We start from the raw sequence: 26,774 nt of genomic DNA on the forward strand, positions 1-26,774 counted from the left end.
ATTGCTTTAATTGGATCACATTTTGGTTTCTTTGGTGGCGTTAAAATCGAAGTCACGGGGTACCCGTACCTACTTTCTCATTCATGTCGATGGTGCCAGCTAAACAAATGGATTCCGATAACACTGACCTTTCTGAAAAGGACGAATTCTGCTTGTCACCTGAAAGTTCATCTATGACACCCCCATGACTGGATGTCGTGGATGTCATACTGAGACATTTTTGATGGAATCAAAACAGTGGAATCTCGTTAATACGAATCTTGTGGCAAAAGTGAAATTGCTGTACTAAACGGGTTTCCAAGTATTATCCAAATCTGGATTGATATTAATATGATGGCTAGGACATGCAGGATATCATCGTGATAAACGGGTTTCGTCATAATAAACAGAATCGTATTAACGACGTTCAACTGTATCAAAGAAATCTTCCGGCAAACAGGTGAACAGCGACTTACAAAAGCTAGTTCAATCAACTACAGAAAGCAATGAAATGTTACTGCATATATCCCGTACTTTATTTATAATTGCATTAGAATAGAATATAAAAAGTTCAAAAATAAGTAAAACACCAACAATGCATATAACGATAATTATCAGTGGAATCTTATATATCCGCATTTCGATGGTGCCAGCGAAATCAAAATTCAATAATGACTCCTCCGACTGGGTGTCGTGGATGAATTGAAATGCACTATGCACTAGCGTCAAAGTCTAAAAACTTCCATGGTCGAGTGATATAGTCTCAATTACATCAGAATGTTCGTGACTTTTACAGCCCTAGGCTCGCACTGTCTCCCTCAACGTATGTATGTATAAACTCTGTATACTTATGTAATGTCCCAATCTTATATCACATAGAAATATGTTATATCAATATCATTAAAAGAATCGAATAGTCCTCATTTGGGTTTTTTCTATCGAAATCTCGTGACTGGCAACTATCTACGCGACAAACATTGACGTCACAGAAACAGATACAAACCAGTAGACCTACTACAAAAACGAAAATGTTTCCCTTGATATTGTGTTCGATATTGTGACCTACAGATTCTTTGAAAAACGAACTCTTCGCTTTACGGGTTACTATTGTACGAACCTGAAAAAGACATTTGTAAAAAGTATACATATACACATGTGATACATGATAAAGTAAAACCTGCATATATTCCTCACCGAGCTCGCCAAAACTACCTTGCATGCTTCTTAAACACAGAACTGTTGGCGAAAGATAATGTTTTTGCTAAGTTATTTTTTAATGTCAAAGTAGCCCGGTTAAATCTGCTTTACTCTTAAATGAATTTTTCGATATAGCCTATAATTAGATTTTTATGACTTGAGATTCATCAAATATGTATTTCCTTTTTTATAACTTAAATTGGATCAAATTTCTTGTCTTTCTTGTGGTGTTTAGTCGGAAGTTACCTACTGTCATATCGATGGTACCAGTGAAATATGCAAATGGATTCCGGTGACTCTTGACTCTTCTGTAATGGACGAATTCTGTCTCTCCACAAAATCCAATTATGACACCTCCAGAACTGGATGCCGTGGATTTTATACTTAAAGATCCCTTTCTTGTGGAATTAATACATCACAGAAATCTTCGGACAAACGGATAAACAGAGACATTTTTAGAAAAATCTAGTCGGGTGAACTATAAAACATAGTACTAAGGTACTTATTTGAAATTGCATTCGAATAAGATATGAATAAGTAAAACAGCAACAACGCATAGTATAACGATAATCTACGGCGGAATGTTATATAGCCATATCGACGGTTCCAGCGAAATATACAATTCGAAACCTTAAGGACTGAATGTCATGGATGTTAATACTTTGGCATTTTGATGGAATTTGATATCACAGAAATCTTCGGACTAACAAACTAAAAAACTATTCACAAAAGTTAGTCGGATAAACTGAATAACACAATACCAGGTTACTGCATGTGCCCGGTATCTTATATAGAATTGCACCAGAATGATATAGAAAACGTTCAAAAATAAATAGACCATCAATAACGATAGTTTACAGCAAAACCTTCTAAAAATCGGTAACAGACTGATTATGAAAACTAAATCGGCAATCAATAATTTTTCATGACTATAATTCGGATAAAAGGAAACCATGTACATCGATTATATTTTTACACTAATCTCTATTTACACGATGAGTGATCATTGGACTGATATCGAGTAATTTAACTATAGGTGTAAGCGGGAGGTGGGTATGCGGGATCATTTTGTGGAGCAAAGCCCGATGTTGGTCCGGGTGGTGGAAATGCTGGGGGATATTGGGATGGCGGTGGTGGATACATAGTTTTCTGTGGTGGATAAGTCGTCAGGCCGTATCCTTGTTGTGTGATGTCGTTGTAGTTCGGTGGCGGAGGATATTGGCTGGTGGAAGCACTTCTCGCTGTTGTAGACACAACAACTGCCCGATTAGGTTGCACTAGTCCTGCAAAGAGAATATGTGAATTCATCTTCTGATAGAAAGATTTAATCACATAAATTTTAATCGATGGCATGTTTTACATTTGCGAAAGGATATAATGGTGTTTTATTGAAACTATCAACGTTATTATACTAGCGCTCTGGATACCATTCCTGGGGTTATTGATAATGCATCTGAGTTTGAAGTGGTTGTTCCGCAATTAATTCGCGAAAATGTCTAGCTTCATAGACTTTTCAAAAGACGATGGCCGCTGGATTCACGCAGTGACGTCAGGAAATTAACAAACTTCACTTTTCAAATTAAAATGGAAGCTTATATTGTTCATATGACATTCCATATTACTCGTGATATCACAGTTATACATCATATCATTACATCCGATTCTGTGAACTATCAAATTGTCTTCCAGTTATATAAGCGACATTCTTCTCAAACTATGGCAGAATTACCACTCCAAACGGATGTACATTAATCCAGGAAGAAAGCCACTAAATATTTGGATGGATATATGGAAGCTGTGTGTACTGGAGTGTGTAATGGGTAGTGTAGTGTGATCTGTGTGCATTTTGGTGGCCAGCACACAGATCACATTGTTCATTGGGGTTTAGTCCATAACTCGCGAGATTTTCAACAACACGGGAGTAACGTGTAATAAATGATGACTTGAATTGCATGACTACCTACCACCCCTCATTATTGTTGGAAAACTAAACGTTCCGCACTGACTAAAAATTAGTAATAATAATCAATAACATTTTAGAAATGGCCAGAATTTTAACTTAGGTTCTATCTCATTTTTATTTTACAATTGCGATTGGTATAATTTTCTTTTAAACGGCCGTTAAGGCTTGATGTTTCGTCTGCAATTCACTGCAAATAGTTACGCAACTACGCACATTTCAGTGTTTTTGGCAGCTGTACACTCAATCGGCACCGTTCGTGACTAGCTTCACTGCGGAATTATCATTAATTAACATCGCCATATCACATCATCAACTTATATTGTGCCTTAAAACCCTAACAGCCGAAATAATTGAAATGCACACACGATTTCTATCATTGAAAATTGAGAGAGTGGCCATGTTTGTGTTTGCTGCTTCGCGTAAATCCCGCGCGGTGGCGCAACCGCGCGGAGTGGGGCCGATACGTCTAGGAACTGTATCCCAAGCCCATCGGCGAGTGCCTGCATGATTATAACCATTAAAAATTCGTTCCGTTGGTGTTATTGATGCCGTAACTGTGGAACAGGGTTTACAAAAAAATTCAATCCACAACCGTAAAACAAGAATTTTGATAATTATACTTACTTCGCTGCCTGTTCCTTTTTGAGACGACCACAACCGGAATCACGATTAACAGTACTATGATGATGAGCACCGATGCACCTATGACATGACCGAGCCAAGAATAATTGATCCTGAATTGGCAAGAATAGTTATCCTCATTTCAAACAATCATTGCAAAAGATTATGGCCAATGGACATATGATGTTTTTCTTTATACTAACAAAATTAAATCGGGTTTAATCTTGTGTATTTCAATTGACTTGATACGACGAATTACCCATAGATATAGAAAGAAATAGAATTCACGTCATTTTTTGCGAGCACAATTTCGAAAATGAAACTAAATTAAGAAAAGTTCTTTCGGGTACATTTAGACTGAATCCTTTAAGAAATACTTTAGAAAAAGGCTAAACATACAAATAAGAATAGGAAAAATAACAAAATAGGCCGGATTGAAAAGAAGAATAAAATCAGACATTAATTTTGATTGCCTAACCTTATCTACTTACGTCGTGGTCGTGGACGTTGATGAACTGGATTGATATTTGGAACAACTAGATTTGCTGACATCGTAAAAGTTGTCCGTCCAGTCGAGGGCGCTTTGTGAAAACGAATAGCAACAGTATTTAAATGTCTTAAACCCGCAGCAGTCGTATGGACATAATTTCGACGCTGTGTAATAACCACTAGAACTACAATATGCGTAACACTTTCCCATCGCGTCTTTGCCAATTAATTGCCAAAAATTAGTAAGGAAATTGAAATGCACTATCCGCTGATATATAATCGTCAACTTAGGACGTACAACTTCCTTGGTCTAGCGAGCGTCAGAATGTACGTGACAATTCAACCGCGAATAGATTATTCTCTGCTCATAAATAACGTCGAAAGAACTGGACGGTGATTCATGCGGGTTTTTTTCTAGCAGGATCTCGTGACTGGCAACCGTCACAGAGAGATATTCAAACCACTACTTCATAAAAGAAAATATTTCTTGATATTGTGTTCGTTGGCGTTAATGACCTATAGATTATTCGAAAAGTAGCTATTTGCGTCACGGGTAACTTATGAACCCGGATAAGACATTTATAAGAAACCAGTTGTTTCTTATCCGTGTAAACATTGGGCACTCCACGACCTTGGGGTGTTGGCATTATTTATATTATAGGGTAAAGGAAAACGTGAAGCCCCTGACAACTATAGAGGGATTACCCTCCTTAGTTGTCTCAGCAAACTTTTTACTAATATTTTGAATCAGCGCCTAAATCAATATTTAGAAGTGAATAATATACTCTTAAAGAACCAGGCCGGTTTTAAAAAGGAACATGGTATTTTAGATCATATTTTTTCCCTGAAGAGTGTAATAGATCTGTTTTTTGCAAATGGGAAAAAAATCATATTGCATGTTTATAGATTTCCAAAAATGTTTCGACACTATTAACCGCAAAGCCCTGTGACACAAACTAATAACCTCGGGAATTACTGGTAAAATTCTCAACGTAATCTATAACATATACGAAATTGCAAAGTCTTGTGTTAAAGTTAATGGGGAGACATCTGACTTTTTTGAATCTCTTACGGGCTTAAGACAGGGAGAAAACCTCTCTCCGATAGTATTCTCTATATTTGTTAAAGACATATCGTTAATGACATATAGAACAATATCTATTAGTAAGACGAAGGTTGCCAGAGTATCGATTTTCTTAGACCTGACAACTCTATATGGTTTAAACGTTTAGTACTACTTTATGCTGATGATACAGTGTTACTGGCCGAGAACCCAGAGAACCTTCAGATATATTAGCAAGTAAAATGGCTGAATACTGTCAGAAATGGCACCTAAAAATTAACGAAGGTTATAGTTTTTGAGAAAAGGAAAGGCCGCCGCCGACCAAATATAATCATAAACGGCCATCAGATCGAGGTAGTTGTGAATTTTAGGTATTTAGGCATTATTTTTAATAAAAATGGTGAATTCACCCTCTGTAGAAAATCTATCGCAGAGCACGCAAACAAGGCGTTGTTTTATGTCCTAAATAAAGTTCAAGAGCATGCCCTCGGAATTGATATTGCAGTACAATCATATGACAGTATGGTACTTCCTATTCTTACCTTCGGATGTGAAATTTGGGGATTTGAAAATGTGACTATCCTAGAAAGGATTCAATTGACATTTTTTAAGTACATTTTAAAGCTAAAGAAGTCAACTCCTACCATTTTCGTGTATGGAGAGTTAGGGCGTTTTCCACTTGAAATTATTATAGAAATTAGATTAATTAAGTTCTGGGCTAAACTGCGCAATAGCAATAAATTATCATCTGAAATATCGCATGCAATACTAAAGTCTGTGGAGCGTGGTTCCCACCATGACTGGTTAGTTTTTATCCAAAACACGCTTATAACAAACGGTATTGGACATTTTTGGTACGATAAAACCCCGCATAACCCCGATTATGTAGCGCAAAGTCTGTCACTACGATTAAAGGACCAATTTATTCAATATTGGAGGTATCAATGTAATATTTCTAGTATTGCTGAATCATACAAGATATTCAAAACAGAATGGGGATTTGAAACTTATCTTACTCAATTGTCAAACGATATAAGGATAACCCTTTGTAGATTTCGATGTTCGAACCACCGTTTAGTAAAACCGTGTCCCACGTGTGAACAGACTTTGCACAAAATGTAATATGTGAGTTGTCTGTGACAAATTTCATTTTATATCTGTTTGTCCGTTTTTTGCCAATTTCCGTCGATACCTTTTTAGCTCGTACTTTGTAGATAACCCACAATTACATAAATTTGTAGACTTATTAAGATCATCAGATGTAAAACTCCGAAAGCTTGCCTTATTTATACGAAGATGCCTCATACATTTTGAATGATATTGCTGTAACATTTTTTTCGCACATTAACTGTGTAGTGTAATTTTGGTTATATATTAGCCTTGGTTATAACCTATCGTCGATCCAAAATACAACATAATTTTGCTTCTGATATTGTCCTGATATTGTATTGATATTGTATTGTATTGACATTCATGTTGTATTGTCTTTTTGCTCTAAGCAAATGTACTTTTGTGAGCAATAAAATATTCTATATTCTATTCAATTTTTGAAAAGGGGCATTTCAGGTGAACAGATATGATTGTTATGTCTCTAGATGAGTTTGCATCTCCGGCGAAAGAATGGTTTTGTATATATTCTGGGGAGATCTTAGTCAAGGCGTTACCAACTTGAGCAAGAATGATTATTTTAGATTTTAATTAATCATATTTATTAGTATGGGCCAACGGAAACAAAGCAAAACTTTAAACAAAATTTGCCTGAATTCATTCAACTCAGAGCGACTACGCAGATCTTCACATTTGTCAACTCCTCACTGTGCATGCACATAGAAGTTACGGCCCATCTGATAAATAGTGACTGATGAATTGGATTATTGAAACACTAGTTACCCTGACTGTACAAAAGACATAAAAAAGGAATTCACTCTGTTAATTCTGGAGAGAAACTAATTTATTCTGAATACAAAGTTTGACCACAACGACTCAAAACATGTGGCACATCATGTGAAAATTTACATATATAGTTTCCCCGCCATAGAAATTGGAAAAAAACATTTCTCACATGAGTCGCGACACTATTGTCATGAGATTTTCTTACGAAATCAACCGAATCCATTAACCATTGATGAAACACTCGTCACGGCGTATTGTGACGATCCCACACTAGTTATTACTTTATCCTCTCCGGTAGTCGTCTTCCAGAAAACTGTATTCCTGAAGATGACTAGTAGGATGTAGTCGAAAAGTTGAATAAACTACTAGCTCAATGATGTATTCCGGACTTGACTTTTCAGTAGTGAATCAAACATTAGGTATTAGTCTGCGGAAAGGGCCGATGGCTGCGAAGGAGTGCCAAGTTGTATAGGACATAGTTTACCGATCGAAGCATGATTGATAAATTCAGGCAAATTATTAGCAAATCTGCATAGCTGTAATAAACATGTCTACGTGTCATAAGATAATGTAGAAAACCGATATATTTTGAATATATGTATGATTAAGTGAGACATATATATGAAAAACGAAACAAATCCACAGCACGGATGTGAACTTGAAACCAATTGTATATCTTATCTTTGTAAACAGGTTGCGGGAATGACAACACACAAATCGAATTAATGAAATATATATAGGGAAAATAACCCATATTTCAAGATTTTAAAAAAAGTAGTGTTAAACACAACCACAAAAGTAGAATTTCAAGTTCACGTTACCAACCTCACTTATTTTCCGTGATGACATATTCACACGGACTACTAAAGGCTACCTCCTAAATAAATGTAGCGACTACTGCAATGAATTAACTTCATGTGATAAGGTGGTCTATATCTGCCTATTTCTCAATTCTCTATTAATCATTCGTTCATTTATCGAGTGATTTGTTTTTGATTGCCAACCTCATTTATGATCTACTGGTTTCTCTAGACAGCACAGGTATTAAGTACAGTATATAAGCCGAGGTGATGATGTCGTGAAGAGCGTTAAGGCGGGCGTAGGTCGGCCTTGCGACGGCTTACGACTCACTGCGACGCGACTCACTGCGACCGCCAGCGACGATCGCGTCGCAACGACTCACCGACCTACGCTACTTTGCGACTGCCAGCGACGGGTTGCGACTGCCAGCGACGCCAGTCGCAATGAGTCGCACATGTTCTACTTTCTGCGACGCGATGCGACCGTCGCAACCGACCTGCGTGCTGTTGCGACTGGCAGCAACTAGTCGCACACAGTCGCTGACAGCCGCATCACAACCGACTTGCGCGGCCACCTGTGACGCAACGCGACGATCGCGTCGGATCGCAAGGCCGACCTACGCCCGGCTTTAGTCTTGCAACCGCCTTGTGTTACATCCGGATGCAAGAAATGAGTTTCTTTAGATACCAGGTTTAACACTAAGCTCATGAGCCTTTCCGAACGTTCATATGGAATATTCTAGGATCGCAACTTTTGGACCCTTTGAAAAGAATAGCGAAGGTACCGATGAGACACCAAACGATTTGGAGATTCATAGTTTATTAGTTCTTTGTAAAATAGATAGAAAAGCGTACATTGTCAATTTCATTTTTCTCAGATGTCACCCCTTCACATCGAAGGATTCAGCGGGTTACTTATTCACTTTGTATAATCAATTTTTAGTACTGCTTCATTTTAGTTAACGATATCGTCCTTATCGACCGTTAAACTGATTGTTTTGGAGGGTATATTTGATTTTGATAAGTGGTGTCACCCGTACCATAAGCCGGTGGTAGCAGTCCGGGGGCACTTGGGACAGCGGCATTTGTGATTCGTGTATACGAACTTCGGTTATGAGACATAGCTTGTATTTGCGCTGAAAAAAAAGCCAAAAATGCATCACATCTCAATCATCTGATCGTGTGACTGGGAAATTTCCTTCAGTGTAATTACTAGACTAAACTCGACCATGCCAAGGAACCTGTCCGCTGATCGAACCATGCCCCAAAACGAAGAGGAAATTTGGTTGGGTACACGACCAACTTACCCAATCTCTGTCTTTTGTATCTGCGTACCAGTAGAAACGCGACTATGGATATAATAGTAAACACAACAGCACAAATCGCAATAGGCAAAACGATAATCCACCAACTAATAAAAGAAAGATCAATAAAATATTTCATTCTTGTGAAGTCATGTTTGCGATGAATAATGAAGGTTGAGTAATTACACTCGAAAGTGAACATTTCGATGAGGCATTTTATCATCTAGTTTTTCATCATCAATTTCGACCAAATTACAGAATACTTACTGATCAGCAAGGCACACATTCGATTCTCCGCCGTAATTCCATTTTCCGGATATTATGTACATCGCGTTTGAGCAACAATATTTATACAAGTTCGTCCCGCAACAAAATTGCATGCCACAATTCTGTGATGGCATGGTCGTTTTACCATCCGGCCCGCAGTATGAATCGCACCACATCTTATCTGTAATCTGAATTTATAACCTTACCTATCAATATAGTATCGTGATCAAAAAGAAAAAAAGAAAATCAATCGCAATCATTAATTAGTTAAGAAAAAACTCACGTGTGTGTCTTTATGTTTGCTTTAAACCACTTAAATTGCTATCATTGCTCTCAAATAAAATTCATCAGTTACTCGGTACTTACGCAGTCACTCTGATTCGGGTGAATTCACGCTATTCTCCTCTAAGTATAAAAAGACTGTGTAACGCAATAAGTAGGAAGTTAATTCTGCAGAGAAACTAATTTATTCTCAATACATACAAAGTTTGATCACAAAGACTAGAAAAACATGTGAGACATCATGTGACAATTTTTTACGTATATGTAGATTTTTACCGCTATAAAAATTTAATAAACATTTCTCACATGAGACGGGTGACATATGGTGTTACGTGATTTCTTTACGAAATCAAGCTGTATTGTGAAGATTCATAAAAGTGAACAACACAAAGTATGCGATTTCCTTTTTAGAAAACCGGTCGAATGGAGTATTCCATCATCACAACGAAATCTTTAAGCCCCTTAAAAAGAATAGCGAAGGTACCGACGAAACGCCATATGATTTGGAGATTCATAGTTTATTAGTTCTCTTTATAGATAGACTAGGCACACTGCAGGCGTCTCACATTGTCAATTTTGTTTTTCCTACATGTTCCCTCCCTTAACGTCGAAGGATTTATCCGGTTACTTATTCACTTTGCACAATCCTGTTATAATTGTTTCATTATAGTTATCGGTATCGTTCCGATCGGCTGTTAAATAGTTTCCGATAAGTTTTCTGCCTGATTGGAAGACTGTTCTGGAAGATATCCTCGATTTTGGTAGGTTGTCTCACCCACTGAATAAACTGCTGGTGGAGGTGGTCCAGCGGCACCTATGACATCAGCATTTGCCATTCGTGACGTCGAACTTCGGTTACGAGACATACCTTGTATTTGCGGAGGCACTGAAAGAAGCAAAGTGCAACACCTCTCAATTATCTGACCGTGAAACTTGGTTTCCTTCAATGTGGTGACTAGATTATACTCGACTATGCCAAGGAACCTCTCCGCCGATCGAACCATGCCCTAAAACGAAGAGGATCTCTTCGAGTACCCGATAAACTTACCCAATTTCTGTCTTTTGTATTTGTATGCCAATGGAAACACAATGCTGAATACCAGTGCAATAATCGCAAAAGGCAAAACGAAAACCCACCATCTAATAAAAAAAGATAAACGAAACAGTAGAATAGCCACACTTTGATGACGTGGAGAATAGATAATAAGTCTAAAACCCCACTACTGAAGTAAGATATTAAGACGTAAGACTATATGTAAGATATTAAACGAATTTGATTCATCAATGACCTCTAGTGATCGAGAGTTCAAAACCTCGCGTATTTCGATAATAATTGTTGATAGATAAAATTCGTTTTTAATCTCGATTTATTTCTGTTTATAATGGGTTTTAAACTTATCAACGAAATAGTCAGTAGCTTACGGCCATGAATATTAGATGAAAGATGATGACTCGGTAACTGCGCTCGTGATTAAACAGATCAGATGTTTTTAATCATCAATTTGAACCAATTTACAAATACTTACAGATCACCGATGCACACATTTGATCGTCTGCCACTGGTCGGATAATTCCATCTTCTTGGGATTATTTCCAATACGTTTGAGCAACAATATTTATACGTGTTATTCCCGCAACAAAATATCGTGCCACAATTCTGTGATGGTATGGTCGTTTTACCATCCGGCCCGCAGTATGAATCGCACCACATTTTAACGGATTTATCGACTTATCTATTCAAGCTATCATGATCTGAAAAGAATTATAAAGATAGATTCCAATTAGTAAAAACTCGTGCGTGTGTGTTCATATTTGCCTTTAACCACTAAAGAGATGTGATTACGATCGATTTGATCAGTCACAATTTATCAATCAAATGGGTCGTAACTTGTCGGTTACGTATAGTCACTCTGAGTCGCCGACGCGAAAACGACGCTGTTAGTTTAAAATATACTGAAAGCACTAGTATATATGTGATTTTCTAACAAAATCGAATATAGGTGGGCTATCATAATGGGTAATATATGCGATTTGAGCACCTTTTTAGAGAACCGGTTGATTAGGTTATTACAGCAGAGTAGCGAACCCAATAACCTGGATAAACTACTCTCCCGGCGTGGGAAAGAAATCCCACCACTAGAGTACTATATCCTAAAACTGTAGTCATCTTCAAGAATACTGTATTCCTGAAGATGACGATTGTGATATAGTTAAAGATTTGAATAAACAACTAAGCTTTGGCTAAACAAAAATGATACCTTGTTTCTCCGCACCGGCCGGGTCATTTTTGTAAAATATGATAAAATTAATAAACAGTTCATTTCTATAGCGGCCGGGTCTGTTATGGTAAAATTGATCACGATTTTAAAAAAAGTAATGTATAGGGTAGATAGGCGGCCGGCCGGGTCAACATTTAAGCTCAGCAGAGCGGAGAAACAAGGTATCAATTTAGCCTTAACTAGGAAGCATTCCGGTTAGTATTTTTCATTTTAAGTATTAGAGATTTTCTAAATCATAGTGAATCCAACATTAGGTATTTGTCTGCGGAACCCAACATTAGGTATCGCCATTCAGGCGCCGATGGCTGTGAATGAGTGCCAAGCTGTATAAATCACACTTCATGGCTTTACACTTGAATATAATTAATAATTACTCAATTAATATTTGTGTATTGATTATTATGATATAGTTTACCGATTGAAGCATGAGTGATGTATTCAGGCAGATTATGAGCGAATTAACATAACTGTAATAAACATGTCTACGTGTCAAAAATGTGGAAAACCGGTATATTTTGGTGAGTTATTTTCCACTCCCTCCAAATCCAACAAAACTAAAAATCTGAAAGTCTTAGAGTAGGCAGCTGAATAAACCCTATTCAGACTAACACTTGTTAGAACGACCTATCAGTTATACTAATCCCATCACCCCCGGTACATATAGTGAAAACCTTCCCTGGCCTAATTAGCTGGGCTACACAGGACCACTGACCAGGTAGTCAAGTAGGCTACCTAGCCGTCGTTCCCCACACAACCCGTTGTAGGGAACTCGTAACAACGACTGGTATTCAGACTAGGCTGCAGGCTTTTGCTTTGGCTAAAAAAAGAAACCCCTCCATCTTCAGAGAAAGCACAGATCTTTGCATGTTTAACTCCCCCTCCTACATAGATACTGTGAGATTATTTTTTCTGCCATTTTCTTTTTTCAACAGCTGAAAGAAAAACGTCACTGGGTAAAGAATGGCACAGGCAGTGTCTACGCTGTGAAGAATGTGGAAAGGTTTTGAACCCAGGTCAACATGCCGAGGTAAGATCATGTGTAAGCAATGTTATAGAAGTCTGCTCTTCAATGGACGTTAGTCAAAAACAATCCTCCTCATCGGCAGTTTTTCAGAGGCATCTGTTATTTCTAAGTTGAACAGAATGTTTAATTCATTTGTTGATTAGTGTGATTATTTATCAGAACATGGACGTATTTCAAAACGAGATCTAGTTTATACGTCTAAAATCAGACCAAGTTAGTCGTGCTGCAAGTCACTTGTTTGATAGTGAATACTAGGGAATTTTCCTGATTGGTTCATTTTGATTCAGCGTCCCTTATAAACCCACCTTGAAGAACACAAATTGAAGAACAGATATAGTTGGATGGTTGATCAAAATTAGCGGGGTACACAGATAATTTCTTGTTCAAGGCGAAGTACATTATAATTGGAAACTTCTTAACCCTTTCAGTGCGTCTACACCGCAGTGCGGTGTATGAATTGATGATGGATTTTGCTAGTACATTGCACTGCGGTGTATTGATATAATTAGTTTTTATCTGTATTTAATGATGGTCGCGCCTGTCAAACATAGTGAAATATTAGTAACTAACAATACACTGCACTGCGGTGTATACGCACTATTCAAGTGGTATTCCCGTTATTCGACACACTAGGGTGGAATTTTTCAAAATTTTCAATTTTCAATTTATCTCCAGCACTATAGGGTATTGATTAGTCAGCACTGAAAGGGTTAACAATCTACCGACCGGCCTAAACTGACTCATTGGGGGTAATGGTTGCCTCATTTGTTACATGAAGATTTCGAAATAACTATAGGCCTAAAAAGATTGTTATTTTCTATGTTTTTGGTTCTCTGGCTTCCATATGTACTGTCTGTCTGTCTATGTATGTACGTGTCTGACTTAGCTACTTAGCTTCGTTGAACTAGGGTAATATGGGGGTCTAGTTGTGCAGTGCAAAAGATGGGCCCAGTGCACCACCTAGTGGCAAAACTAGGCACTAAAGACTGCTTTTCAGCTACATGACTTTGAAGATGACCTCATAACTGAGGAGTGGGGTCGAATTCATAAAGTTGTCTTGACAACATTTGGCTATTGGCCCTAGATATCAGTACCCGTACAACATATCCATAATTTCGGAGTTTGTGTTTAAGCCCGAGCCCAATAACCATTATTGCCTTTGGCTTGTTTTTGTCATTTTCCACGCGTACCCGGTAAATGGTCCAGAAACATTTTTTGGGTGGTTTTTTCTCGAGTAGATGTTGATGTAGAGGTCCTCTATGTTGTTTTTCCCATGCAAAGACTACAGATTTATAATTGTAGAAAGAAGCATATTTCGAATTGTAGATTTTCCAGATGAGAGTGTTGTCCTGGTATCTGAAGTGTTATGAAGTGTCCACTTGTGTATGAGACCTTACTAGCTCCACTGGTTATTAACACCTCTGCTGAAGCTTTTGAAACCTAAAAACTGACTCCTGAATATCATGTTTGAGTCGTAAATTTCTACGCAATAGAAATTTGCTCCAGTCGGTGCTGCCATCTTCTGTTGATGTTAATGACTAACAACCGTTACGCTATCAGAGATAGTTTCTTCTCATTATCAGCTGATTTCTAATGTCTTAACAATGAAAAAGAAATAGGATTTTAGAACAATGTATGTGGACAATTCTATATAAAGTTGGGACAAGTTAAATTCCACCATTTCATCAAGTAGTTGTTGGGGCTAGACATTTTGAAAAATGTCGAAGATTTTATTTTGGTGGGGCTTCAATAATATTGCCATGGATTGATAATCAAATATTCAAATAGCAAGAAAGCTCCAATCTTTACAGGAAAAAATATTTTCATTCTGACACTGCCTTGATAATTATCTCTCACTTAATCGATTTTGAAAGTTTTGCGAAGATAATGCGCATGACTTTTGGTGTCTTTATATATAGCTAGGCCTAATTTGGACATATTTCCTAGCCTTCCACCTACGGTAGATGTATTTATTCGGCGCTTTGAAAATGAAAAAAAAATTTCTAGGCCATAGATGTCTTTCAATATATCTTACAATAATTCTTTGGATATACAGCTGGTGTAACCTGCATTTGAAATTTGCGAAGACCTGTCGCAACGGAGTTGCTTGGCACTAAGGAACACCGCGTCGATTGTATGATATTCCCGGCCGCCCATTGTACGCCGCCGTTACAAAACGTCATTCTTCGTTTTGAATGAAATAAGTCTTTTATTCCGTTCCTCTTGAGAACTGGTCGTTAAACATATTTTTCAATGAAATATATGCGAATTGTCGTTAAGGCATGTACTTCACTGCCGTAGTCTATGTAAAACATTAATAAGAGTATCCCGCGTATGTATAAACCCCTCACCCGGTAACCCAGTCTTATTTGAATGAAATAAGTCTTTTATTCCGTTCCTCTTGAGAACTGGTCGTTAAACATATTTTTCAATGAAATATATGCGAATTGTCGTTAAGGCATGTACTTCACTGCCGTAGTCTATGTAAAACATTAATAAGAGTATCCCGCGTATGTATAAACCCCTCACCCGGTAACCCAGTCGTGGGGGATCCTCAATTCACCAAAAATGGCTTTATATCTGTTTCTTATCTTGTTTTATGTTCCTGTACATAAGTTAATTATTTATTTTTACTTGTTTAGCTAAAGATTCAGCCAATTTCTAAAAAGAATACCATCCATTTTCGCTAACCCATCAAAGCTATGTAATTAGTCAAGAGAGTGAAATTTTCTTACAATTCAAGAAGATACACGATATCCGTTTAAGATGAGTACGAGCGAGATCCCATGATAATAATTCAGCCTAAGATGGAAAGTTCTTGAGTAGAAGGCTGATATATTTGAGCAATGTTTCTGCTCAAGACCATTATAGGCTTTGCTTATAGTATTTGGCTGAAACTGCTCAAGTTTATGTATACACTTCTAAAAATCTTTGGTTGTAAAATTGTGGGATTTTTCTGATATCCAATATTTTCTGATTTTAGTTTTTGCCGAATCCTAAATTATGGGAAATAAAGTTAAGAGATAAATGCTAGATGGTACCTTTCTAAAATCTATTTTAACTACAAATTAAACAATTTAATCAGTCATTTCCACTCATTTAGCTAAAGATTCAATAAAATTCCTATAGATTACCATCCATATTCAATTACTCATCGAAGATTAGTTTACTTTCAATAATTTTTGTATTCAAGAAAAGTTAAGAAAATTTTATTTTTTTCGATTCTTGTCCATTGCTAGTAAAATCCTAGTACAATGTACTCTGCTTCATACGCTAGGATGGATACTCGTGGACTTGTAGAGATAAAGGATTAAATCTATTGATCGTCACACATTATTGAATGAAATCATCTCGGGTTCATGGACACCGACTGTACCTATATGAATTCTTATTCATTTCCGATCATAAATACAAGAAACGTATCCGCTATTGGTTACTGGTATTCTAATGAAGTCGGTATAATATACTGCGATGACACGATGACGTTGACCAGCTGATGAACAGAAACGTGTGTGTCCTACCTACGTTCATGATAATGCCTTTAATTATGATCTTCATTCATACCGGCCAGTAGCCCTCGTTATGTTGTCGTGTGAATATTTTATGCAAGGCTGTGGCACACTTCACCGTTATATCTACGTGCGTTATATCTACGTGCATACATCTACGTGCATACGCATTAATCAACAGTCCTGGATACAGCTGGAGTGTTTCTATAAACCCATTATATTAACCCTTGAATTACCAATGGGCTGAACGTTTTCCCCCCCCCCCCCCCCGTATAACATGGGGCTTATCAAATCAGGGCTTGATTCTGGCAGTATCCTAGTATCCGGAATGTGTCTAGATTTTTAGTTGGGGTACTAAAAATTGACATGAAACTATCCCAACTGAATAAAAGCAATTTTTGATTAACTTGAGGGTGTCTAAAGATTCACTGGTCTTATCAACCCTAGTCCTCATATGTTCAAAAAATTGTGGCTGCAGGGCTTGTTTATCATAGGTTTTTTGGGACCTGCCTCCAGCCAGAAAAAACTTGCCAAGAGTCACAGTGGTCGATAGAACATAGATTTCTATATTTTGAATGTTGTCTGTAAAAATCTACCCATGGTTTTCGGTGGGTTTTAGTTTTCGAGAAACAATCATGGGTGAATTTGAATAAAATTTGTTGTTGTTTTTTTTTCAGCATAAAGGATTACCTTACTGTCATCGGCCGTGTTACCAGGTGTTATTCGGGCCGCATATAACCGGTTATGGGGTAGCAGTCGTAGCGAACAGCAGTTTCGGCAGTACTTACGGTCAAAAAGAGGCATGTTACACAGTTGCTGGCTTGGAAAAGTAAGTACATGAATTTGCAGCATTTTGAAAACATTTGTAAAAAAAATGAATAAAAGTTGAAATCATAGATTTTGTCATTGAGTCTATTTTCAAGCTATTATTTACACTCCAGGACCCAGTTCCACCACAGTTTTGAGTTAAGAATTGACCCGTTAAGTTAAATTTGAGTTAAATCATTGAAAATGAACTGATTTTAACTCTAACTCACAACTGTGGAACTGGATCCTGGGGCCACCAAAGGTTGGTAAAAGATAAAACTGGTGGATAAATACCATAACAGCAATGGACACTCAATTATCACCATGTCAACTATACGCTGGTTAGCTCTAACCAACTTTCGAGCAAATGGGCCCTGATAGATTCGTGTACTATGCAGATACGATCACTTTTTCGTCAATTCTCTTATTGAAATTCCTCCTCTGTTGTTGCAGGGAAGATTTACAAAACAAGTTAGACGCGTATAACTCGAAGTGTGGTCAGAGCGGTCAGCTCAGTTATAAAGAGGTCAACGGTCGATTGTTGTTCGAGGGCCTGTTGCGGTTGCACTGGGGCGTGAAAAAACAAATCTACTTGAAACAGAAAGACGACATTCCTGTTCGGCGAAAAAGTTTCGTTTCGCAAGACGACGACGACGTGTCGTACTTACGGAAGGAGAGCCTGGTTAGTAACAATTCTCATGGTCTGGTCCTCATTCAGGGGGGATCCAGGAATTTTGAATGGGGAGCAGAGCATCCTAGTTCTAGGTTATTTATAGATGGGCAGCACGCATTTATACACATATTGGCGTGAAGCCCTTAAGATCCTCCCCCATGAAAATTGATTGAAAACAAACAAGAATAATATTCTGATATATAGAGTGATTCTATAACAAAATGAGCAGCAATTTGCCACTAGATGTGTAGCTTTCTTATAAGCCAGATTTTGAAGATTTTACTTTGTCCCCTTGGATCCATCCCCGTCATTGAAAACTTGAATTACCCAAAGAAGTGTCCATTTTCGTGTGAGATTTTAAAATTTTGACTTTCTGAAACACTTAAATGGAACAGATTTTTTTACTATATTTGAATATTTGATGCTCACAGTTGAAAATCAGGTGAATCTGAATTGCAGGAAAATGGTAACAATGGTTCTCCGACCAGCGGCAGCAACACGATGAAAGTGAAAAGGAGTGTAACCTCTCCGGCGAGTTCTCAGAACGGAGAAGTTATACGACGTCGATACAGAACGACGAATCTGACGAGAAATCGTAAAAATAGGTGCTCAATTAACGGACATTTGTACGACTTTCAGGTACGCCGCACGCTCCCTGAATACTTTCAACAGGAAGCTGAAAAAAGATTTAAAAATACAGGATATTTTGCCTTTGACCTATTTTCACAAAGGATACGAATTGAATTAATCTAAACTACAAATTCGAATTACTTGAATAGCCGCAGGAAAAAGAAGTTCTTGAATTTTTTATGTTTCCCTTGACTCAATCTAGTTTCACTAATCATGAGTTGTTTATCGCTGGGGTCAGCAATGATTTTGATTAATGAATTAGTGAGTATCAGGTTTTTGATTAATAGTTTTACTGAGTGATCAGTACTCTCAGTTTCTCCCGGGGGACTTCGTGAATTAGGTTTCAATACAGAGGGGAGGATATACAGGTATACCACCTGCAGCTGTTAGCTACTATATACAGTTCATAAGCTTTCAGTAATTACCACATTATTTTTGATTTCTCATCAAAATTTAAGAAAGAACATGAGATAAAAAAAACTGTAGACATCTGACAAGATCTGTCCACGGCTATTCACCATATTTAGATAATCATAGACCTATTACCATCATAATCTCGATCAATTTTACACTTTTGCTTATCTCCATTTTTAGACATACAATTATAACAGTCATTGCAATATCGTACAACTTGTTCCGTCCGTTTTTTGTTTTTCTAGACAAGTGTCTTTACGCCGACTTACGGAAGTATATCAAGTGTCCGAGTAACTAGCGCCAATACCGTACCCGAAGTGATCAAAACGTTACTCGAGAAATTCAAGGTACGTCTGCCTGTAACGATTAACAACGCTTGAAGATGACTTAGTAAGTGACGCTAGAGCCGATAAGAGGGTCAGCGATATCAATATGTCCGTACTTCAAATACTGTTGGCCTGATTTATCTGACAGTTAGTTCATTGCGTGATGATTTTTTCATGTTTAGGATATTCAACTTGATAAAATCAGTCTCAGTTGTTGGTCTTAGTATTTGCCTTGCGAGTTTAGTGTTTCATGCCCAGTGATAAATGTAATATTCAAGAACTAGCAAAAAATGCTTGTTAACTTAGTGAACTTATTATGAAGATGCACGTATGCTAGCTTATTTCTTTCATTCCATTTGCCTCCGGCGATTATACCTGCGCGATTCAGATTTTAAATCCCTCGTTCATTCTCTCTTTCTGTGAATAGAGTTTCGAATGCTTTCGGGCTATTTCCGTATGAATATAAGTTGCTAGTGGTGAATATTAATTTCGTATGGAAAAACATACGCAAGATATCTCGTAATGTATAGAATAGTGTTTAGTTCTATGCACTGCTTCTGGTACTCATATCAGATGGCCCTGACTCAACCTGTGTAATAACCACCTGACTACTTTAAATCTGTCTAATCCTAACTCTAGAGCAGCTTAATGCTGAATACGTCACGTGGCAATCAGCCCTAACCAAGGTCACTAGCACAGTAGTCGTCCCATTGAGACAAATTACTGTGTGGCCACAATTGATTTTTTTTTCTATAATTTGCTATCTTCAATCAGAATGAGATTTTGCATCTTAAACAGTTCTTTATTTCTGAATTTCAGGTGATTAACCGACCAAATGAATTCGGTTTGTTTGTTGTGAATAAAAATGGAGGTAAATACATCACTACAAGCTAAGATTTTACGAATCGGTGTATAATTTTTGAACTTCTAGGCATAGGCAGGTTTCAGTTTAATGTGCCCCTACAACAACGTGATTCCTTAAAAACTTTACACCAAATAACGATCAAATCAATCACTTCCATTTCTAAATCGGTATGAAAATCATTTGAATTAATTTTGTCTCATTTTGTTTGCATTGTCAACTATGGATGTTTGTTTGATATTTTTGTTGTTTTTTTTTTCATGTAGATATTCAACCGATCCATGAGAATCAGTATCCGTTACTGGAATCTGTGATTCTCGGCCCGAACGATGTCGAAGCAAAGGTTTTCATTATGGAGAAAAATGCACTGCAGGAAATTACGCAAGAGGTAAACGAAATTTATGAAATTTCTTTTTCCCCCTTAAAGTGGATGTGAATCGACCTTAGCAAGTGACCTGAGTTGTAGTTAGGAAGAGCGCATATTTCATACCGATCAGGCTACTAGTAATGTTGTGAGAAAGACATCTTTAATAAGATCAACCAGTACCCTGATTCCTGATTTGACTCAGATTGAGAATGAACTACCGGTATATGTAATTTAGTTGAATGATTAAGATAGAAGAACTGTGCAACCATCCATCCTAGTGGCTTTAATTCTTCGGTACCAAATGAAACATATTGTTACCATGGTTGATGGTAAAGGTGAATACTTTTTTGGCATGATGCCACCTTTGTTTTTGAACAGTAGGAATGTTCTTCTCAAGGCTCCGGTTACGGCACCGGTTATGAATTATTGATGAGTTCAGTTCTCTGTAATCCGACATGAGAGAACTTTCATTCAATGTAACTATTCATTAACTACTATTTTATGCAGCGTTCGTTCGCTTTCAATGATCAGTTTAATTAGTGTAATTGCAAGTAGTTGACCCCATGAGACATAGACAGCGGAAAATGAGTCTAGATCCAGACTTCATCAGTTTTTGTATTTCTGGTCTGTCTGTCTGGTTGGTTGAGCATTGTGGCCCCTTGCTCCAACTGAAGTGATCGGTGGCACTAGATGAGCGGTACATCCTTATCTGCTAAGATTATGCTAATCCAGAGACTCGATGGTCGCTAACCTAATAGAATGGTCAAACACTATCACACGTTTTCTTTTCTCCTATGTTTATCCATAATTTCCAATGAACCATTCTTCCAGTACTCCATTCACTTAGCCGTTCTATTTTTTCCACCACCATTACGTATAATCGCGCAGAGTTGATATTCATCTTGCATGCCTGATGGTTTTTCGACAATTAGGTGTGGCGCTTAATCCCAATAGTGTGTGCCCGCCACATTATCTGAGAAAAGTCCTACTAAGCCCTAAGCCAACCATAATCAAAAGAGAGAGGCACTTCATAGGCAGTTTATGTATTAATTGATATGTATAGCTAAATAGGTTTATTATGCCTAATTACATGTATATTCAAGTACAATTCATAGTACTCTAACAGTGTTTTATTGTGTATCATTGCACTTTGACATACACTGGTGATGATATACATTATTAATGGAATAGGATCCCCTAATCACGATAATGGATTTTCTGCCACTTGATTTCTATCAATTCAGGCTTTCGAGTAGCGAGTCACCATCTCAAATTCATTTATCAGGTTTCATACGCATAAGTTATGATCTTTTCAAACCCTGAAGAATAAGAATTTGATCCTTGATATCATATGATTTATATTACATTGTTTATTGTCGATGATATTAAGCAATATACGTGCTATTTTTCAGGGCGTCAATAGACTTTCGAGTTAGTTTTCTGTTTCGTCTTACTTTCAGTTAGCTAATTACGTATCATTACCCGAAGCGATGCTCGAAGGATTCTTGAATAAATTCAAGCTCGAAGAAGAAGCCGAGATTGACAAGATCAAGCGCAGGTTAGTTCCCACATGACGCTGACCTTGACCGCGTTATTACAGCTCTGAATCCGCACACGTCAAAGAAGAAAATGTGCTTGGTTCGACACGGATATTTGACGTTGAAACGAGCTAGTATCGTAATCTGTCATCAAAAAGCTGATCAAAGCATTTTTGACGCTGTGCTGTTTGTTAAGAAATCTCGCATTTCAATTTACTCTATGCAGTGGTCTGATATATTCAAAACACTTTATGGTTTCATTTTCTACGCCGCACTGCCTCTAGGCGTGAATGCATTTCAATCAAAACATGTCATTTATTACTTCTACCTTGCAAATATTATATCCAGCAGGAGCGTCACTAGGGTGTTCAGAAATATATGCCATACTTGGCACTTTATCCGCACCAAACGCTGAAAGCAAACAAGCATTTCTGAATATTTGAAATTTCTTTTATGTTCTTGAAGGGTCTAAATTTATGTAATTTGAAGCTTAATAGGGGCATTTTCTGGACCTTTTAAGGCCAATTATTTATGAAATTTCCGGAATGTGAAAAAAACTAAAATTGGAACTTTAAAAAAATGCGGAAGTTGGATTTAAAAAGGGAGGTCATCCTGAGCCCCTCTGGTTTATGCTTATGTCCAGCTGTTTAATGAGAGTTTAATTTGATGAGTGTGTTCGTTTTTCAGATACGCTGAAATCAAAGAAATTCTGAAAGACAGACTTCGCGAATTCAACCGAAACAGTCGAGTGACGGAGAGCAGTATATGACGGAATATACCGGTACTATACCTCAAAACATCCCCCCACTCATCTCACTAATCTACTGAAAACTCGTCGACTACAGGCATTGATAATAGAAACTGAATTTACTCCGAAGAAATGCGGAAATCTGGAGCAAAGATCTTTTGTTTTATCGGAAATCTTGGATTTAAAGAGTATTGCACACGGTGCACACATGATCTGCTATAAAAGATATTATTTTATATTACATTTTCTAAAATCATTGAATCGCTGATTATCGGTTTATAAGCCAGGTTATTTTGTGCATACTGTATTGTATTGTTCTTGAATCGATATGTGTAGAATATTTGTCTAGAAAAACCCGAGAATCGTGTTTACAAATTATGTTTCCTCCCTGACTTACTAGTTTCCTGAATGAAGTCTATATTTTCTCTTTATAACTTCATGATTTCGCCATGCAATTTATGGATTTGTACTTTATTGCATTTATAAATGTTGAAGAAGCTTGAGAATTTTGCGTTAGTTTTAAAGAGAGAAATTTATCGTTTTTGTATTACCTGGGGTAATCGTATCATATTGTTAATCATTACGCGGTTTCTGTGGCTTATATCGAAATGCAAGCATTTTCTTCTAGCATCATCGGTTATTGATATGAAACATTCCATGATTCGTGAATATATTTTCAACTCGAAACGGTGTTTAAACTGCAAACACAACTTTAACGATCTTCACTATCAACCTATTTCTACTTCTTAATCACTTGAAAGAAATGCTAAATAGTTTGTGATGTCGCTAGCCTCGATCACACAGAGAAGGTTCGGTCCAGATCAGTCACAAATCAAATATGGTCTGTGCTGAATAAGAAAGCACGTTCACACGTAAACTACTCATTCGATACGAGACAATGCCTAAACAAAGTGAAGTAAATCCGTTACGGAACCTGTGCATTTGTTTGACCGATGCTAAGATTTGGCTCGGGGCCTGGTCGAACGTTTTTGGCCAAAAACGCTTGTGTGACCGCGGCTATTGTCATTCAGGTACTCTATGGAGGCAGCTATCTATTCTTGAAAGGTCTTTATAATTCATAAGATAATGCCTCAATGTACACATATGATTTTATTCATGCAAGAACTGCTTTTAATGATCTGTTTCTATGCATTAATGTTGTCATAAATTTTCCTTAACATTCGATAACAATTTTAGGCCGCTTTAAAAAAGCTTCTGCAATAGACTCCGCTTGAGTCGGATCCAATCAATGCTGATAACCGTTCAACTCCGATGTTTGTTGATATATTCTTTGTGACACTAATTATGAAATACGTAACATCCAACTCGGTTATAACATTTAACTCGGTTATCACACAAGTGAAGCAGAGTCTTACAGTACCAGAAGGTCCGACTTAAGCGAAGTCTACTGAAGATGAGCTGAAGGGGATTTTCCTGTTGTTGGGCAATGATAGATAATTTGTCTGCGGTATCAACGCTGAAATAACTCTAGGTCATGACGATGTTTGAAAATGAAGAAAAGATGTTTAATATATTTCATTTCGCTTGTTGTTTTCTGTTTTATTTTGTTAAGTTTAATTTGCTGTAGCCGAGTCAGGTTTTTGTGCGTTTAGTTGTTCATTGAAGTCCATGAGAACTTTGATATATTAATCAGATTTATTACAATTTCTTATCGCAGCTGGCAATATTGAAAGCGTCTTAGTTTTGAAATTCTCATGTATGGATTTAATGAATCGTACCCAACCGTTTACCAATTAGCATCTAGGTAATGAAATTCAAACCACCTCTAAATTTTCTTTGTGAAGTCCATCTCTATTCAGTTATCATATTTCAAGGTCATTGTGTTCGCCCGTGGTCAAACGAGTGACCGGTAGTTCGCAAGATGGTGTTACGCGGTCATTTATCCCGGGCGTTTCCTTTATTACATAACTCGATACTCGTATGCAAATTGCTTGGTCTCTTAAAAACAGACAAGATTTTCCATAGTTATATCATGGACTCTTCGTGTTAGATAGAGTCCATGGTTATATGAATAGTTTTTCTACGCTTACTTCCTCAAACATTTCAGGATTAGGCTCGATTCTTCTCCATATCTGATTTGAAAACTTAGAACTAAAAAATATCTAACACTAGGAATATGGAATGCCAAATTGTCTGATTCGAAGGAATAGAAACCCAATTGTACCCTGCATGGGCCTTCTGTGTATTGGTAGTCAAGATGATGAATGCGAAAATGTTTGCCCTTTAATGTTACGCGGTTAGGTTTGATATTCACCCCGCTGATGATATACAAAGATCCTTTATTGTTAAACCGTTTAAGGGAATTTCGCCAGTCAATTTCTCTAATAATAAACTCTATTGTCGTCCCCTGCTTCTAAATATAAGTCTGAATTTGCTACCTGACTGTGTTTCACACTTAAGATTGTAATTTCTCGTGAATAAAGCGTACAATAGAGTTAGTGATTATGATGTCGGTAGCATTGACTCTAACCGCAGTCCGCACGCACTCACTCCGTCGAGTTCCAAAATGCTACTTCTCCGGAGTCTTAGGAGTCGTATTCTACGGAGTCATGTAGTTTATATAGGTATAAAAGTTCTCAGATTTTAGAAGACAATTGTTGGAAGAGGCAGGGAGAGGGGCTTCCTGTAAGAGGGAAACAAACCACTGACAGTGTTGCATGTCATTATTTTCCGCTTTTCTGTAAAGCGCATTTCACATGCTGGTATTTGTGTAAATACATAATTCCACTGTTAAGTTTATGCATTAATCAGTAAAAATGATTGTTTCATTTGCTTTTTCTTCGGCTTAAATGTTAAGCAGTCTATAATAAATATAGAGCTAGAGTAGATTATAGAAATATTTTTTGAAATCTTCAAACTATTTTGTACTGCAGATTTTCGTGTTTTTATCCAATTTTGTGATTCTCATATGCAAGTGGTCATAGGGTGGGGCGGGAGTAGAACTTCAGACGACTCGGCTCAAGTCTGATCTTTTTCAACCACGAAAATGTGTCCAGTTTGAGAGCAATATCTAAGTTTGACAGTAAATACTTCAGAAAATAGGATCAGAGAAACCATTCGAACAAATATCCGAAGGATAGGGATACAACTTGAGCGTAGTCTTTGATATTTTCTAATGTTTACCTTCATAATGTTGAGCTAGACAATTAAGTGCCCGCAGAATTGAATTAGTTATCGAGAAAGTAATCAACGATTTCCTGTATAAGGTTTCACGTTTCTTTTACCCGCTATGGCAACCGATACGCTGGCCTTTTTAGCTGTGTGTCTGGCTCATTAGTGTCAACCTCGATAAAGCAATAGCTGGTAAATGCTCTGTTGTAGGTTTCAGAACACTTCCGAATACATTTTGTATCAAAATATTTTCGCATCTCTTGTGTAAAAAAGTTTTAGTACAAAATGTAGCATAAGTAATGTATGTATTGTTGTAGGTTACGATAGAAATTGCTTAAAGAATAGAAAAGTTTCTACTGTATCTTGATTTTGTTACCAAACTGGAGTCAACTTTACCCTAGTGAAATTAGTTTTGTTATGGCAAACTGCCTGAAAATATCTCTGGGCGCTATTCGTACATATGTATCTCAAATGAAAGTTTTTGTATGTTTTTAATCTAATTCTCTTATGGGGGCCAATTACGAGCTGATTCCCAATTATTTGCCCGCTGGCCACAAGTAAATCCCTTCATTGTTCCAGCTAGTTCAAAACTAGGTAGAAATCTATT

General features: G+C 37.3%; 3 protein-coding genes across 11 annotated transcripts; 1 reads left to right on the plus strand and 2 right to left on the minus strand.

The window, feature by feature from the left end:
• Positions 1-488: 488 nt before the first annotated feature.
• LOC141903057 (uncharacterized) lies at positions 489-4,708 on the minus strand. 2 transcript variants are annotated; one of them, XR_012619041.1, is made up of 4 exons: positions 4,252-4,708; positions 3,764-3,873; positions 1,174-2,459; positions 489-1,096 (listed from the first exon to the last, which is right to left on the minus strand). XR_012619041.1 is itself a non-coding variant. In XM_074790933.1 (3 exons), exons 1-3 carry the CDS (start codon positions 4,458-4,460, stop codon positions 2,203-2,205), a joined length of 576 nt encoding a protein of 191 aa, XP_074647034.1. In that variant the 5' UTR covers positions 4,461-4,708; the 3' UTR covers positions 489-2,202. The 2 variants fall into 2 exon arrangements, 1 of the variants encoding a protein (XP_074647034.1); XM_074790933.1 differs by having other exon boundaries at positions 489-2,459.
• Positions 4,709-8,649: 3,941 nt separating this feature from the next.
• On the minus strand, positions 8,650-16,796 carry LOC141903915 (uncharacterized). Of its 8 annotated transcripts, none has more exons than XR_012619110.1 (7): positions 16,683-16,796; positions 11,385-11,610; positions 10,907-10,998; positions 9,943-10,744; positions 9,577-9,764; positions 9,313-9,416; positions 8,650-9,141 (listed from the first exon to the last, which is right to left on the minus strand). XR_012619110.1 is itself a non-coding variant. In XM_074792296.1 (6 exons), exons 4-6 carry the CDS (start codon positions 9,750-9,752, stop codon positions 8,990-8,992), a joined length of 432 nt encoding a protein of 143 aa, XP_074648397.1. In that variant the 5' UTR covers positions 9,753-9,764; positions 9,943-10,744; positions 10,907-10,998; positions 11,385-11,693; the 3' UTR covers positions 8,650-8,989. The 8 variants fall into 7 exon arrangements, 2 of the variants coding, with proteins under 2 accessions (XP_074648397.1, XP_074648398.1); XR_012619108.1 differs by having other exon boundaries at positions 16,687-16,770; XR_012619109.1 differs by lacking the exon at positions 16,683-16,796 and adding an exon at positions 14,352-14,742.
• On the plus strand, positions 12,470-25,946 carry LOC141903914 (ras association domain-containing protein 2-like). Its single transcript, XM_074792295.1, has 10 exons — positions 12,470-12,655; positions 13,070-13,164; positions 17,348-17,499; positions 17,931-18,159; positions 18,610-18,789; positions 19,440-19,541; positions 20,340-20,391; positions 20,649-20,770; positions 22,210-22,307; positions 22,975-25,946. Exons 1-10 carry the CDS (start codon positions 12,616-12,618, stop codon positions 23,054-23,056), a joined length of 1,152 nt encoding a protein of 383 aa, XP_074648396.1. The 5' UTR covers positions 12,470-12,615; the 3' UTR covers positions 23,057-25,946.
• Positions 25,947-26,774: the final 828 nt, after the last annotated feature.

The sequence above is a fragment of the Tubulanus polymorphus genome, chromosome 4 (genome assembly GCF_964204645.1).
Source record: "Tubulanus polymorphus chromosome 4, tnTubPoly1.2, whole genome shotgun sequence".
NCBI classification, from domain to species: Eukaryota; Metazoa; Nemertea; class Palaeonemertea; order Tubulaniformes; family Tubulanidae; genus Tubulanus; species Tubulanus polymorphus.